The 15819-nt window shown below is 51.1% G+C and overlaps 1 protein-coding gene across 1 annotated transcript; it reads right to left on the reverse strand.

Annotated features, from left to right (window-relative positions):
• Window positions 1-5545: 5545 nt before the first annotated feature.
• Window positions 5546-15738, reverse strand: NOA1 (nitric oxide associated 1). Its single transcript, XM_029997138.2, has 7 exons — window positions 14774-15738; window positions 13878-14042; window positions 12798-12994; window positions 10269-10400; window positions 8025-8141; window positions 7078-7195; window positions 5546-6490 (listed from the first exon to the last, which is right to left on the reverse strand). Exons 1-7 carry the CDS (start codon window positions 15702-15704, stop codon window positions 6285-6287), a joined length of 1866 nt encoding a protein of 621 aa, XP_029852998.1. The 5' UTR covers window positions 15705-15738; the 3' UTR covers window positions 5546-6284.
• Between the last annotated feature and the right edge of the window lie 81 nt (window positions 15739-15819).

A 15819-nucleotide genomic window follows, 5' to 3' on the forward strand; every position in this document is an offset into this window, starting at 1 on the left:
TGCAAGGGAGATGCTCTGAGAGCGTGGCAAAGAGACACAGGCAGGGTCTGGGTACTTCTGCGCCTCTGCTTGTGCTGTGTGAGTTAATGATTTCAAACTGGATCGATAGAGGAGGCCCTGCCCTTTGTACCACCAGCTGGTGCTGCCCCCCACCCCCAGGAAGGTGTTCTGGGAACAAGCTAGCTGAAATGAGAGACCACAAGCAGGTTGGCAACCTGAGAAACCATTTTCCCTTAAACCTGCAGTCAGGTCATCCTTATCTTTGACTAGCTCCTTGCACCGTGGTAGAAAACCTGCTAGTTTTTTCCTGATAGAAAACCAGAATAAAACCTGCTAAGCTGAAAGCATGCTTAGATGCTGCTTTATGCTGCAGAACTGGCTAGCTGAGCACAAGTGCATGGCTCTGTGGTACCTTGCAGGCCAGCGTGAGCTCCTGCCCACACACTGAGCTGCCCAGAAGGTGAGTTAGCTCAAGTGGGGGATGGCTTAGCTTCCTGCTGGCTTCTATGGGGACAGAACAAGCTCATGTCTTAACTCAGCTGCCTTATTCAGGCTTTGCTGATGCTGTGCAGGAGCCAAAATGCTAGGTTCCTGACTTTGGTTTGGTGGTTGGTTTTTGGTTTTTAAAGCTTAGCCACGCTGATGCAAGTGGCTTTACCTTGTTCATGTACAGTATAACCTATACATCGGAAAAGGCAATTCTAGAAGGGCAAAACCCTTCCCTTGGCTAGGCTGTATTTTTAAGCTTGGTAAATTGAGTTCCCTGCATCTCCCTCCTTTGCTGGACACCCCAGACCTGCAGCAAGGCAATGTCGTGGCAGTGCTCTGACAGCCTCGGGCTCAAGCCAGGCGGCTGAACCTGTCCCTTGCCCACGGGCTGGTCGAAGGAGCCATTCTTGGCTTCCTTTAGCCCTGTATTGGTCAGAGCACTCAAACTGCTGTCGTCTGCAGCGAAGGCTATGCTGGAGGTGAGGGAGAGATGAGGTTTGTGGCTGGGTTTGTTGTTTCCATCACAAACGGGCAAAGGAGGATTGCGGCAAAAAGTTGACTGGGAAGACGGTGACTGGTCCCTTGGTGGGGATACCAGGGACATTGGCAGTGCCTTGGGTGGTTAGAAAGCAGCAGAACGACCTCCTGAGTGCTGGTGCAGGTCATGCTGCCTTACGCAGGGACTCCGGATGCCAAGGGGCAGTAATTTTTAAGTGGAGATTTCAGGAGCACACGCTTGCAGCATAGCACGCGCTTGTACCGCGCACCTAACACGCAGCTGCGGCATTGCAGGCATGCACCCCGCGCTCGCAGCACAGCACACGCTCCCCAGCTAACACATGGGCAGCACAGCGCGTGTTCGCCTGCCCTCTGACCTGGCCTGGCTGTTTGCACTCTGTTCAGCATCCCTGAGCCCTGCAGTCATGGAGGAAAACCAAAAAGAAGGCTGAACCCCTTTCCTGTCGCTGTGCTGGGGATCTTGGTTTTAATAACAGGCTCACGTGTTGCTCTAGTCCTTCCAAAAGGCACTAAGCCCTCGGCCTGCTCAGAACAGGCCAGAATAACCCTGATGGTTTGAGGGCTTTTTTTTTTCTTTTTCTCCTCTTTCTTGATTCGGTGCTGCCTGGTGAGGCTGGAGTGGGGACCTGAGGCACAGAATAATTCAAAGACGTGGCCACAGCCACACCGTGGCACCCAGTATGTGGCATGGAACATTACCACCAACTTATCCTCAACAGCAGCCAGTCATGAATTCCCCCTGGTATTTCAGGACGCTGCTAGCTGACCTGCACGGACACAGCTCTCCTGCGCCACCAGAGGAACCACCGGGACGGGTCAATGCACCGCCAGGGCATGGACCCACCATAAGGTTTCTGCTCCAGCACCAGCCATGTTGGGCAACTCCCAGCAGTTTAGCTACAAGATCAGTGAAGACAGTTGCTGGTGAGGGAAGTTTATGGGTAATTGCAATCTGTGAATCACAGGAAAATCAGCAGGAAGCAGATGCTCGAAACTTCTGGTCCATTAGGCTCCCAGCCCAATGCACCTCTCCCCACATTACAGGCTATTTTGGGAGTGTTAACAGTGGGCAAAATTTCAAACTTTACATGGGACTGGTTCTGCTCTTGCCATGAAAAGCAGTGGCCATTTTCCTGGGCTGGGAGTCCCCTGCCATGAGCAGCTCTGAAAGGGAATAGCCACTGGGCAGGGAAAGGAAGCCGCTTTTTTTTTTTTTCTTTTGGGTGAGCTGGCGCCACATCGGATGCGTGCCAAAGCAAACCAACCCACGGGCTCCCAGCCGCGGCGGCACATCGCTGCTTGCGGGGCGGCGGGGAGGTGCAGCCCTCCCTTGCCTGGCGCAGTTCTGCACGCCACGCTGCCCAGCTCCGACCCAGCTCTGCGCTGTGCCGGGAAGCTGAGGAGCACCCCCGTCCAGGTACACAAACACCCCCGGGTGCTGCAACCCCCCGCCGGCTCAAGGGCACTGCCAGCCAGCTTTAGCTGTTACACGTTCCAATCGGTCCTTCTGTAGGATTTTACCTGTATTTTAACGGCCCCATCCGAAGCCACGAGCTGGTTTTTTTGTGCAGTTCTCCAGCAAACTGAGCGGTTCTGCTGAATACACTCTTTTGGAGCGGCTAGAAATGATTGCACGCTGCTAGTGCACACTGGGACACCCATGAAGAGCAGACCTTCCCAGGGGGTTGGACCTTCCCAGCCGTCTCCTTATGCCTCAGTTTTGCACAGACTCAAACCACCTTTGCTTTTGGCTCCTGTGCTAAGATTAAATTGGCCGTTGTCCACAGGCATGGTAAAAATTGTCTTACCTTTCAGGCTGTCTGGCATAAACCAGACACAAACCCTCCCTTTGAGAAAAGTTTCCAAGCAGTCTTCAGCTCCAGTGTAATTCAGCCCTGGGAGCTCATAAAAGCCATGTCTATGCTTTCATTGAGGCACTAATTGCTTCCACATTACAACCCCCTGCATGCCGAGCTTTATCATCTGTCAGGAGCACCCATTTTTGTTCCCAGCTGGGGCTGTTGCTAGCCGGCTGCTGCTCTCACGGCACAACGCGGCTTTCGCAAAAGCCCTTCAACACCTGCCCAACGCCAGGCCCCTGCGCTGCCCCAGCTCGCTGCTTGCACGTCGGGGTTGGACACAAAAGGGTGCTGGGCAGGCGAGGGTGCATGCCCCCTTCCTGCACATCCCCATGTCGGCAGCAAGCCTTTTCTCCTGGGTATGCCTCTGGCACCCCCTGAGCCCAGTGCAGCTCACCTGTCCTTGTAGAAAGGCTTTTTGGGTTTTTTTGCGAAGCCAGGGGACCTGCTACACCAGACATTCACCTTGGCTGCAATTTTTCACATCCAGCCCCTGGGCTGAGGACCACCGCTGTAAGGAGAGGCAGGTCTTCCAGTTACTCTTCCCGCATGCGGAGCTGTTCGCCTTTCATGTTGTGTCTTTCCCAGACATACAGCAGCAGAGGAATGTTACGGGAGATGCCTGGTTTGGATTTGTCAAGCTAGTTTGAACAGACCGCAGCCAGACCCCTTTCCTGCCTCCCAGTTTAGCTGAGCACGCCGTGCCTTTTTCCATGCCTGCTTTCCCAGGACTGCTCCGCATAACCCTGACAAATGAGGAGGTGCAACCTTCTGTTTTCCACTGTTTTCTCCCCCGCCGTTAAATCAAGTGTGTTACCCGCACGAGACAGGAGACAGGTTCTCCTCAAGGCACAAAACATTGTGTATCTGTGCAACAGTGTAAGTAAGTAAAAACCGATGCCTGTGGTTAGCTCTGGTTGCTGATGTCATTTTAGGCAGCAAGATGGGGCTAGTGCCGGGTTTCTGCGGGCTGGCCCTGTTGAGCTGTCTAACGTAGCTACAGTGCAGGCTGGTTTAAGCATCATCCAAACTAAAGCAACTTCTCCAGCCCAGGCTGCACACCCACAAAGGAGCACACACACACACACACACACAGTGGTGGGAGTGGGAGCCCAAATAATGCCCTGCTGGGCTACTCCATCATCGGGACCATCAAAGGCCCATCTGCACAAGCCTAGAGCTGCCCAGGGGCACAGCAGGACAGAAACCCAGCTGAAGGACTCCTGAGGGATGAACACCCTTTCAGGGCTGTGTTTGCAGAGCCATCAGCCCCTCTGTCCAGGACTGACACCCATCACAGTCAGTCTTTGTCTTGGGGGGATCTCATCAATGTTTATAAACACCTGAAGGGAGGGTGCAAAGAGGACAGAGCCAGGCTCTTCTCAGTGATGCCCAGTGACAGGACCAGAGGCAATGGGCACAACCTGAAACACAGGAGGATCCTTATGAACATCAGGAAACACTTTTTTACTGTGAGGGTGACCGAACACTGGCACAGGTTGCCCAGGGAGGTCATGGAGTCTCCATCTGTGGAGATAGTAAAGCCCATCTAGATACAGTACTGGGCAGCCTGATCCAAGTGCCCTTGCTCGAGCAGGGGTTTGGCCCAGAGGACCTCCAGAAGCCCCTTCAAGCTCAGCCATGCCATGAGTCTATACGTCATGGGAGCTCTCCAGGTCACCTTTTGGGCTAAGGAGGATCACTGTCTAGGGGTGTGGGACACAGCAGAGGATGCAGGGGAACATTTTGCACAGGACTTATTCAGGGCAAGAACCAAAGGTGGGAAAACAGAGGGATTTAGGTGATTTGGGGAACAAGTGTGGGAAATACTAGACGGGTAAGGGGATAAAGAGGGCTAGTTATGTGTAAACAGTTGGCTAGTCAGTACACTTGTCTGGCCATGCCCTGCACCTCACTAGCACAATCTAACCTGTGTCCTTATTAAATTCCTTTCTAACTTTCTTGGGTGAGTGCTCTGTATTCTGCGTCTGTGTGTGCACATGGGGATGTGAAGGCAGCAACTGGAGCCAGACCATGGGTTGGAGGAGCTGTGTCCCAATGGTGCAGCAACTGAAGTGAGGACAAGTGTGCTATTGCTTGTGAAGATCAAGCTGGACTAGCTGGAGAATGGCCTGGGAGAAGTGGGGGGGCCTCTAAGGGCCAGGTCAGGGTGTCAGAGCACCCGGATGGCTCTAGGAGAGCATGAGGCTAGGGGACCAGGAGAGTCCTGGCCAGTTGTGTGTCTGTGACGGAGACTGTCTGTACCAGTAACTGTAGTAGTGCTGCAGCCTCAGGGGCTCACATCTCCAGGTGCCAGCAACAGGGAAAGTGGCATCACCAAGCATCCACCCCAGCAGCTGGAGAGATCCACCCTGTGTGTGTGTGTCTGTGTGCGCACACGTGTGGATACAGGCTGTTGGCACTGTCTATGTTTGCATTAAGTGCTGTGTGTCTGTCTGTGATCTGTGTGGCCAGAGGTGTACATATGCAGTGCGTGTGTGCACTCTGTGCTTGGCAGGATGGAGCTGCAGCAGCCTCACCTCTCTTCAGCTGTCAGACCTGGCATGATACACTTTCCTCCAACACTGGCCTTCCTACTGGAGCTTTTGTGTAGTTAACAGGATGCTTATGCCCACACAAGAGCGCTTTGTCAGTGATTTGAAAAGGATACAAAGGAGTAAGCGTCTTTGCAAAGTTTTATTCTACACCCTCAGTTTCAGAAACCTTTACACAAGTTTGTCCTGGTTGCAGCAGGACAAGAAACCAAAGCAGTGAGTTGCAAAGGTTTCCTCTTCAGGCACGTGAGCAGACCTGCTTTTTGTTAATCCACCTTTCCTGTGTCCAAAAGCAGGGCATTGCACTCCCTCGTCTGCCCCAGATGTTGAAGGGCGGAAAGGACCTGATTTTTGGTTGATGTTGTTGAATTACTGCGAGCCACTAGGAGGGTCATACCCACACTGGAGCATTCCCTGCTCCTCCCCACTCCCTCCACCTCCTTCAACTTTGGAAACACTGTAAAGCCTCCAAGAACAAGGTGATGATTTCTGACCTGCGGGAGCATGTCTGCAAGAGAACACCTACTCTGTGAAGAGCAAAGCCAGCCCAGGGCAGGCAGGTGAGCTTCCACCCTGTATTTCAAGAGGGAACAGGTAAAGGTATTTGCTCATATATACTGGCAGGTCCCAGGGAGAAGCAGTTTCACCTCTTACAGCAAGGTACCAGCCGCTCAGCTCATTCAAAATGGCTGCAGTTCAGCAGCTGGATCAGATGTGGACTTGTGGAGCTCCCCCCAGGCCTGCTTTCAAAAATGTGCCTGTCTGCCTTTAAAAAGGACTCCAAGCTCTCCTGAATATCAATAAGCAACAAGGTTCTCCAGAGGCTGTTCTGTCTTCTACCTTGCTCAGATGATGTTAAGTGCTATCTCCTTTCTGTGGTTTTCAGGTTTTCCACCAGAGAGGGAGGCTTTTTCATCCTATAGGCAGCAGTGCCTGCAATCCGGGCCCCTCTGATGGTACTGATGTATGGCAAAAGGGGAGGCTCCCGCACCACCAACGTGGTGCCCTTGGGAGTATAGGCTCGGAGTAGCAATTTCTCTTCCGCGTGAGCCGTCACTGCCACCCAGCCTGCACAGCCAAAAAAAAAAAAAAACAACAGTCAGCAAGATGAGTCACTAGGATCAGAACGAGGATTCTGGCACAAACTCAGTGCCTTCCATGTTGGCTAAGAACATGAAGTATCCAGGTGTGACTTCTTTCAGAAACCAATCTCAAAGGTAATATCCAGCCCTTTCCCAGCACGTAAAGCCACACCTTACTCAGCCACACCAGATACAGCTCCTTCCCAGTGAACTTAAGAGGGATGGTGGGAACTACCAAAAAATACAATAATAAAGCTTTCCAATCCATGGCCCTTTCTGTCTCACCTGGACGGCCGACAGTGTCACAGCCATTCCTGACACTGTGGAACTTGTATGGCAGCCAGAGCATAAAGTATTCCAATGTGGTTATCCTGTACAAACATGGTTGTCAATCTCCATTTTTGGAGGTTGCCAAGCCTCAGCTGGACAAAGTCACGGCTGCCCTGATTTTGTGTTGGTGACAGTCCTGCTCTGAGCAGGAAATATGACTTCAACCCTTCAGAGGCCTCTTCCCATCAATGTTTCTAGGACGCAGATCCTGCAAAGCAAACTAATGAAGCAATATTAAATTACCTGCAGAGGAAAGCTTGATATCTGCGACTGCCTCAGTGGTACCAATTCCTTTCAGTGTGATGTCCTGAGGGACAAGCGGGGGGAACTCTTTCATTCGCTCTTCCCCACCCATAGGAACCTAAGATCAAAACATGGAGAAAAGATTTAACAGTCAAGAGATGCTTCAGCACTCCTACCTTAAGCTGGCGAGCAAGGCACAAGTGGGAATAAAGATATTAGACTGTTGTTAGTCAAGTAAGAGCTGGCTTGAGTACCCTACAGGAGCTATTTCAGGTTTGCCAAGAACAGAATCAGGATCACATCCAGAGCAACCCAGTGGGAGCTCAGAGGTGAGCAAAGATGCCCACTGCACAACCCAGCTGGTGGCTCAAGCCAGCTGCCTTGATGTGAGTGACAGCACTTGTTCTCCATGTGCACAGGAATGGAGCTGCCAGGACAAGGACAGCTCACCCCATCTGCCATCAATCTGCAAGTGCTACACAGTATGTGGCAATACCAAGGAAAAAGTCAGACCACCAAAAGGTGAAGGGATGTGCGGCACAGCCAAAGAATAAGAAAGGTACATTTTTCAACTGCAATCTGTTCTGAAACCCCAGTCTGAAGTCTGCCATGGAAAATATCCCCGTTGCTGCCTGCACTTTAAGGCTGTTCAAGAAAAGCTGAGCATTAGAGAGCAGAGCACTGTAAATCTTAATCAGCCTGAATGCTAGAAACAAAAGCTCTGCTGAAAACGCACCATCTCAGGTGCTCTCTCCTAACACAGCTGCAGCCATGCAGACTGTGCAAGACCACTCCACACTGCAGATCTCCACTCTCCCAATGCAGAAGTCTCAAACTCCTAACACATCCTGGTTTTCTCCATCAATTGTGCCCCAGCCAGGGCGCTTCACCAGGTGGGATGGCCTGCCTATCTGCAACCATAAGCCCAGGACAGCACCTCCTCTTACCTTTAGTAACTCTTGGCCAGCATGTTTCTCATAGATGGCATCTGCTTTACTCAGGATAGAAATGTGGACTGGCAACAGGTTAGAAGCCACGACAGAAAACCAGGCAGGCTTTTCTCCCTGAAATAAGTAGCAAGAAGAGGATGTTACTTATGATAACAGAAAAGCAGCCCTGAATTGCTTTCTCTTGCTCTGTTTCTTTCCTGCATGTTGAAAACCTGTTTGATGTCCCCTCCTTGCCCTAGGGGTCCTTGCCCCTGTCACTGCAGAACAGCCAGGGTTTACATAAACAGGGGAGCTGAGCTTCCAGGAGAGAAGCACCCACAGCTTCACCATCCTGCCTCAAAGCACCCCCAATACCGTATCCCCTGCCATTTCATTTGCTCAGCTCAGGCAAATCATCCAAGAGATATCTTTGCTCAAGTTTAATTCCCAAGAACAAACTCAGTGTGGTTATTTAGCATGAGAGTTGATGGCCATCTCCTGTCTGGTGCTTCTTCTCCTATCACTTTACATGTCTAACACACACCTCTCATTAAACCATACTTCATTCCAAGCTGCTCTCAAGCTATGCAAAGATTGAATGTGGAGCAGTTTCAGCAGGCACTCTCTTAGCTTTTGCATGCAAAGCAAACAAGGTCAGAGAGAGGAGAAACCTCTATAAATGCTGCTAGCAGTCTGAAATAAGGAAACCCAAGTGCAGCAATTCCTTCAAGTTCCTCACAGATCTAATCTGATGCAGGGACTCCTGTGATGATCTGAGTCCTCCTTCAAGGCCTCTGGAAGATGTAGATACACAAGACTGATACAGCAATGGGCTGAGACAGATACCGAGGACCTGCGGGGCCCTAAACATGCACAGCTCAGCTTGCTAGGAGCACCATTACGTGGAGAACAGGCTTATAGCACGAAGCCTGACTGCCAGCCCTGCTGCACTGGACATGTCTCTGAGCCTGATCCTCTCATCAGGAGATGGTGTGACACTCCTTCACCCTGACCTCAGGTTCCCCAGGCTGCCAACACCAGGTGCGTTCTCCACAACTTCTAAGAACAGAAGTCATCCCTCATGACAAAACAACCCCTTGGGCAGCCCTGTGGCTGCCTGATCTTGCAGTGTATTTGCAGAGGGTGTTTACTGCCAGCAAGATGTCACCTGTATCACTGTCCTACTTTGTCAGGGATGCAAATCCAGGTGCTTTAAGTCCCTGATAGCGCCCAACCAACATGCCTAGGAAGTTCTTTTCTGAGAGCTTTGCCCAAGACAGTATGGACAAAGACAGGTTTTCTTCTGCTGGGTTGCTCTCCTCACAAACAGCATTTTTTCTGAGTGAGGCATTACTCCTCTGTATCGTTTTTCAGGACAGAGCTCTGGATTCTCACCTTAACTACAATGGAGCTCTCCTGCCATACTGGTACATTATTACTTACAGAATCCTGTCCCCTCCACCTTACTGGTTTTCTCCCAGCAGGTCAGGACTGTCCTCAGCAAAGTACCAATTCAACATTTCTATGGTGATACTGGAAAGCTGACTGAAACAAAGGAACAGCCATACACAGACATCCTTCCCAAAATGGGACAAACTACTGAGAAAGGCATTATCATAAGTGCTAGATACATCTTCCGTATCTGGAAGAAACCACCACTTCCAGAGGAAACATCATGGGAGGTCAGCTCCACACAGTTCAATAAAGGTGTGTGACATGGCATTTCTAATAAATGGAAGAAATTGGTGGGGACACACACACACACACATACACACAGAGTGCCTTTAAAAAATATTTTTACAGAAACTAAAATACACGTACATTTAATTGCTTCCTTGGGCAAACTCTTCAGAAAGGTCTGTGTCAGAAAGAAAAATGCCCACGCTTTTCTCTCTTGGCAGCTCTCACAAAACACAGAAATGAGGAAACCCAGCTATTTTCCCAGCTAATTCTCACACTCTCTTCCTTCCCTCCCTCTCTCCCTGCCTTGTGCCTTTGTATGTTATGGGAAGCACATTAAGCATTCAAAAGCAGTTACTGTTATATGATATAAAATACAGCAGGCTGGTAACAAGTATCAAACCTATTAACTGCAACTCCCCACCCCAAGGCATTTTGACTTTATGCGGTGCTTTATTAACAGAATCATCGTCTCAAAAGCAGCAGAGAGAGGGTCTGGGAAAGGTACCCAGAAAGCCTTTTATCATCTGGTACTATAAGAAGAAATGAAGCAGCTGCTCACAAAATCCTTTCTTCCCTTACCTCTAAGTAGTCTACACGTCCCAAGGCTGCTAAAAACAAGACCATTCCCGGCTTGAGAATGAAGGTCCGTGGAACGATGGCCTGTGTTGGCAAAACCAGCTTTACTTCTTTCTCTGTCAGGAGATTTAAAACCTGCAAAATAAATTATACTGCTCTAACTCATTCCAGATTTTTCAATGGGGACAATGAAATTAATACTGGCATTATACTGACAGAAGAAAAAGATCAAGTAGAACAGCGTGAAGAACATCTAACAGAACAGTTAAATTCTGGTCCACACAGTAAGTGAGAAACAGGAGGAGGTAGGGAGGTCAACAATCTTCATGGCAATGAAGGTCCGTAACAAAGCAGAACAGCTGTCAGCAGCCTGTTGGACCACAGATTTGGGAATCCTGGGCCTGGCCGGAACAAGCTCACCCAAGATTACTGTGCTTTAGCATGAGTGCAGCCATGTACAGAACTGGAAACCACCTTCCGCTATGACATTTGAGTTACTCCACTTAGGTAGTGATGCAAAGCTCTGAATCAATACCAGCAGCAAAACTAGTCTCAAATATCTCACTGTGAGACAAGTGCTGGATGACACTGTGAAACAACTCAAACTGCAGGATGACAGCACGGATCCCTACCCTGGGCACCGTGAAACAAGCTCTCCCCTCTGTGAGGGCTCCCAAATGCTCCCGCTGCCTGTCTTCCTCTCCTCCCTCTTCCTTTCCATCTCCTGGCTTAACTGGCTCATCTCTTTAGGTGCCAACTTGTTTCAGTGAAATGATCCATCCCAAAGTCTACTTAAAAGCCAGAGACTTAACTAGCAGTGCTGCAGCCACAGCGGTCTGATCACTTTTTACAGAAGCACTGTTCAAACCCAGCTATGAAACAATGTATGAAACAACATTTCAGGAAGCAGTGCCTTGAAGGAAAGAAACAACTAGTCTCCGGGTTGACAGTGTCTCTTTCTTAAACACAGGGAAGTGACAGCACAAATGCTTCCCACTGTGCCCCCCAGGCATGCCGCCACAGTCATGCAAATCCAAGTTTGTAGCAGTCTGGCCATGAGGATTAACTTCAGTTCAGCATTAAAAGACCGAACTAACAAGGGTTGTGGTGCAGCCAGAACCCCTAATGTTCTTCCTATGTTCACAAGCAGACAATCTCTAGCTTGAAAGTCAGGGCAGCCTTCAATACCGATTCTAAAAGATGAGGAGGCTTTGCCCTGCTAGCTGCAGGTTCTCTCATGTGTTTGGCAATGCTTAATCCAAAATTTGAGTTATCAGTAATCCTTTTCTAGGCCTTCCAGAAGTTTGGCTTTGGAGGGAGTCATGAAGAAGCAGATATAACATACCTCCAAGGAATAAGGACAAAAATGTAATTCCATTATATGCTAACAGCCACTTTCCTTCCCTCTTCTTCCAAAAAAAAAAAAAACAAACCACCCCCCCCCAACAAAAAACTTCCCCCCAAACCTGCTCATAACTAGAAATCTCCCCTGCCAAAATCTGCCACATAAACAATCTGCTTGTCCTCCAGTCAGATCGAACACTGACTGCAGGAACAAAATTTGATCTGAAACTTGGCATGTAGCTCTCCAAAGACGCAGTGAGGATAATCAAAATCAGAAATGGCAGCAAGTATTTCTGGATGCAGGAAAGCCCACTTGTTTTTCACACTTATTCAACACCAGAAGAGGGGAAGAACATATCCAATCTCTAGTTACCAAGCCAGGTCTCTATGCTGATGACTGTCTTTACACTGGCTAGAGAGCCAAGTGCCACGGTAAAGTGGGTTACGTACGATCTGGCAAACACATCTACTAGAAAACCAGCAGTTTTCTAGTGCTCATGAAAGCAGCATCTGCACTTGAACTGTGCAGCCTCAGTACAGTTCTTGCACTTCATTCTCTTCAGAACTTTCCTATCTCCTTGTACTTTTTAATCTTCCCCAGAAGATGACCTGCAGCTCTGCAAAGATATCGAAGTGATCAAAAATCAAAACACGACTTTTTTGGACGTGTGCACTACATCAGCACTGGCTTCAGAGCCATTGCTCTACTGAAACATTGAGGTAGGCCTGACGTATTGGGGCTATTAACAGGAACACTGCAGATCCCGTTAGCTTCAGGAGAATGCTTTCTCAAAGATTTGGTTCAGTCACACAACACTGGTTATCCTCTTAAGCTCCACCTTTTTCAGTAGGCTGGTAGAGCTAAAAAAGCGCAGACTTCATTGGGTGATGCTGGTAAAAGCTTGCTTACAGCACTATCGCTTACTTCCCTTCATCTAGAAGTTAAAAAAGTTTGACGATGCAGCCATACAGTTCCTTTGCAAAAATCACAGTATGCACTATTCAGAAATGCAACAGTGTTAACACAACAAATCCTTTCCAAGTAAACACGAACCATATTTTAACACAATTGCCCAAAAGAATCCTAACCCCAGGACTGCAACAGAAATACTCTCCCACATACACAGCTAAGGCAGAACAGTCCTCCCAAACCCTATCATCCCGAAACATAGCACCCAGGGTACCTACACAGTTTTCCTTTACAATCCCTGGAGTGTCAAAACACCAGCGAGCATCCTTCACTTCATTGTATGTGAACTCCTCCCTTTCCTCATGCTTCTTAGGGGAATGCCTGGGATCTTCGTCTATGCTGTAGGAGAGCATGTCAGGGTCAAAGTCAACTACCGGGCTAGACTTCTGCTGTTGAAACGTTCTTCCAACTCTTCCTGGATTAAAATGAAAGATTTCCTGGTAATTAATTTATTAACCTGCCTTTCCTTCAATTGGACATCTGTCCCTTTCCTTGCTTAAAAGAGATGCAAGTCGGTAATATAAAGTTGATAAAGATGCTACGTGGCTAGAAATTGGTGTGTTCAAAAGTCAAGATGCTAAGAAATCCCTTCTATAATTCTTGCTTTGCACTCCTCAAGCCCCAAAACCTTAGCAGGGACCAGATCACAGACACTCCATGATTTCCATCTTACAGTAAAGCAGGCTGGTTTTTGGTTTTTTTGTTTTTTGGGTTTTTTTAGTGCCTTAGACTGTCAAACACAGAATTACTTGAAAAATCAGAGCTATCTTCCGGCAAGCCCCTCTTTTGGATACATACTAAAATGATGTACAACCACTGTGGCCTGCAGCCAAAACGTGATTATTTAAAAATGAAACTTGTTTTCTTCCTTTGGGAATGAGAGATAGCCTATAATGGAGTACCACTGTAAACTACTAAGCTATCTGAGCTAGGTTAGCAAATGCTGATGGGAGATGCACTGCACAGAGGAAACCTCTGCAATGCTACAACAGCAGCTGAAAAATAAGTACTCAGAAGAAATACTAATGCTGCTACTTACACAGGAGCTAGAGGTCTTGCACCCGTTACTCAGGGAACAAAAACTGGCCAAAATAACTTGAATGCAAGTTTGGAAATTTTTTATTGCTACTACAGATAGCGTGTTCTTCCCATAATTAAATGGAAATGAGTTCTTTCAAAGTGGGAAGGAATTACTTGCCAAAACCAGCTGGATTCTACAGCAAATGAAGGAGTCCTTTGTATAATGCAGTATTTTCATCGGGGCAGAGGGGCAATACCTTTACTCAGGCAATACTCACCCACAAAGTAACCTTGCTTTTTAAGGTGATTAAGGTACTTTTTTTCTTCACTGCTTAGTTGATCTTCTGTTTTTGTTGCCTCCTCTCTCAGCCTCTCCTGCCTTCGGAATATCCTGTCACACGTAGGATTAATAATCGGAAATTTCAACAGGTTCAGTGTTGTTCCTGGAAAAAAATAGAAGGCATATGTGGGCCTCTGACTACCTGGCAGATTTAAGCTCTGAGGAACAAGACGAAAAAAAAAAAAAAAAAAAAAAGAACTGCTTCTCCAGCTTTTGGGTGAAACCCAGTAACACAAAGTTGGAGGTGGAACTACAGCTGCTCCCATAAAGTACTAGCCTCCCCAGCCAGGGCGGTGGGAAGGAGGCACCCATCCGCTCGAGATCCGCTCTCACCCACGGTTTGATGAAACAAGTCTCAAAGCCACGTGGCGCCAAGACTGACTTAATACACCCCAGGCAAGTCCCACCTCTAGGCAGCTTGGTTCGGCCTACGATTGTTTTACAGGTGCTCCCCAGTCCACCTCCTGGTCTCTCTAGATTGGAGGGCACCCTAATTGATAGGAAGATGGCAAGGCATGCAGATCAGGTACCGTCCGCACTGTCGGGGGAGCACGCAGGCCAGCTCTGGCTTACCAGCCCCCTTAGTGCCACGAGACGTGCAGCACCCTCTGCGCACGCCTCCCACCCTCACTGCCCTGAGGAAGGCGATGGTTCGAAGCATGGCACGGCACCGGAGCGTGCTGCCCACAGCAGCGATGCTTCAGGGTGGTGGGCAGCCCTTTGGCGACGGGTCCTCCCGCCCCGGCGGGTGGCCGAAGGTAGCCTCACGGCAGGCCCGGGGCTAGCCGGCCTCCGGGCGCCCGCCACCGCGACGGGAAGAGAGTTGCTCCCGACCTGGCCAGTGGGAGACGGTGGCCCTGTCGACGATGTCGGGGGCACGGGACTTGCAGTAGTCGGAGCGCAGCAGGGCGTTGAAGAGCGTCGACTTGCCGGAGTTGGTGGCGCCCAGCAGGTAGACGTCTCCGGTGCACCTCCACGAGCGCTGCAGCCGGCTGACCAGCCCCTCCAGGCCGAAGCCCGTCTTGGCGCTCACCAGGCGGACGTCCACCAGCGGGGCTCCGCGCAGGCCGGCCCCGGCGCAGGCCTCCGCCACCCGCCGCCGCAGCCGCCCCAGGTGCCCGGGGGAGTCGGCGGGCAGCAGGTCCACCTTGTTGCCCGCCACCAGCAGCCCGGCGACGGGGACGTCGGGGCCCAGCAGCCCCGGCAGCTGGGGCAGCACCGGGTCGGGCAGCTCCAGCACGTCGAGGAGGTAGAGGAGGAGCGGGCCGCGGCCGTGGCGCGGGGGGCGGCGCAGGGCGGCGCTCACCACCCGGCGGTGCTGCTCGGGCGGCAGCTGCAGCCCCAGGACGCGGCCGTGGTGGGCCAGCAGCCAGCACCGCTGGCAAACGGCGCCCCGCAGCCCCGCCGCGCCGGCCGGGCCCTCCGACAGGCTCCGGTACTTCTCCGCCGGCACGAAGCCCGGCGCCGCGCCGTCGCGGCACTGCAGCTCGGCCCCACAGCCCGAGCAGCTCACGCCGCTCGGCGGCACCGAGGGGTCGGGCCGCCCCGCCGCCGCCGCCACCAGGTGCCGCTCCCTGCCCGGGGCCCGCTCCCGGCGGGGCGCCGCTGCCGCTGTCACCGCCACCCCGCTCGGCTCCGGCTCGTACTCGGGGAAGACAAACAGCTCCTCCTCGCCGCTGGCTGCTGCCGCCCCGCGCCGCGGCACCGGAGCCCAGGGCCGGCGGCGGCCCAGGCGGGCCAGGAGCGCCGGCGCCAGCCGGTGCATGGCGGGGCCGGCGGGAGGAAGGCCGGGGCTTACCGGCCGCGCATGCGCGTCGCGCCACCCCCCCCCCGCCGCCTCACCCGCGCTGCCTCCTGGGAGAGGGCGCGTGACGCGCGCA

The sequence above is a fragment of the Aquila chrysaetos genome, chromosome 1, assembly GCF_900496995.4.
Source record: "Aquila chrysaetos chrysaetos chromosome 1, bAquChr1.4, whole genome shotgun sequence".
Classification (NCBI taxonomy): Eukaryota; Metazoa; Chordata; class Aves; order Accipitriformes; family Accipitridae; genus Aquila; species Aquila chrysaetos.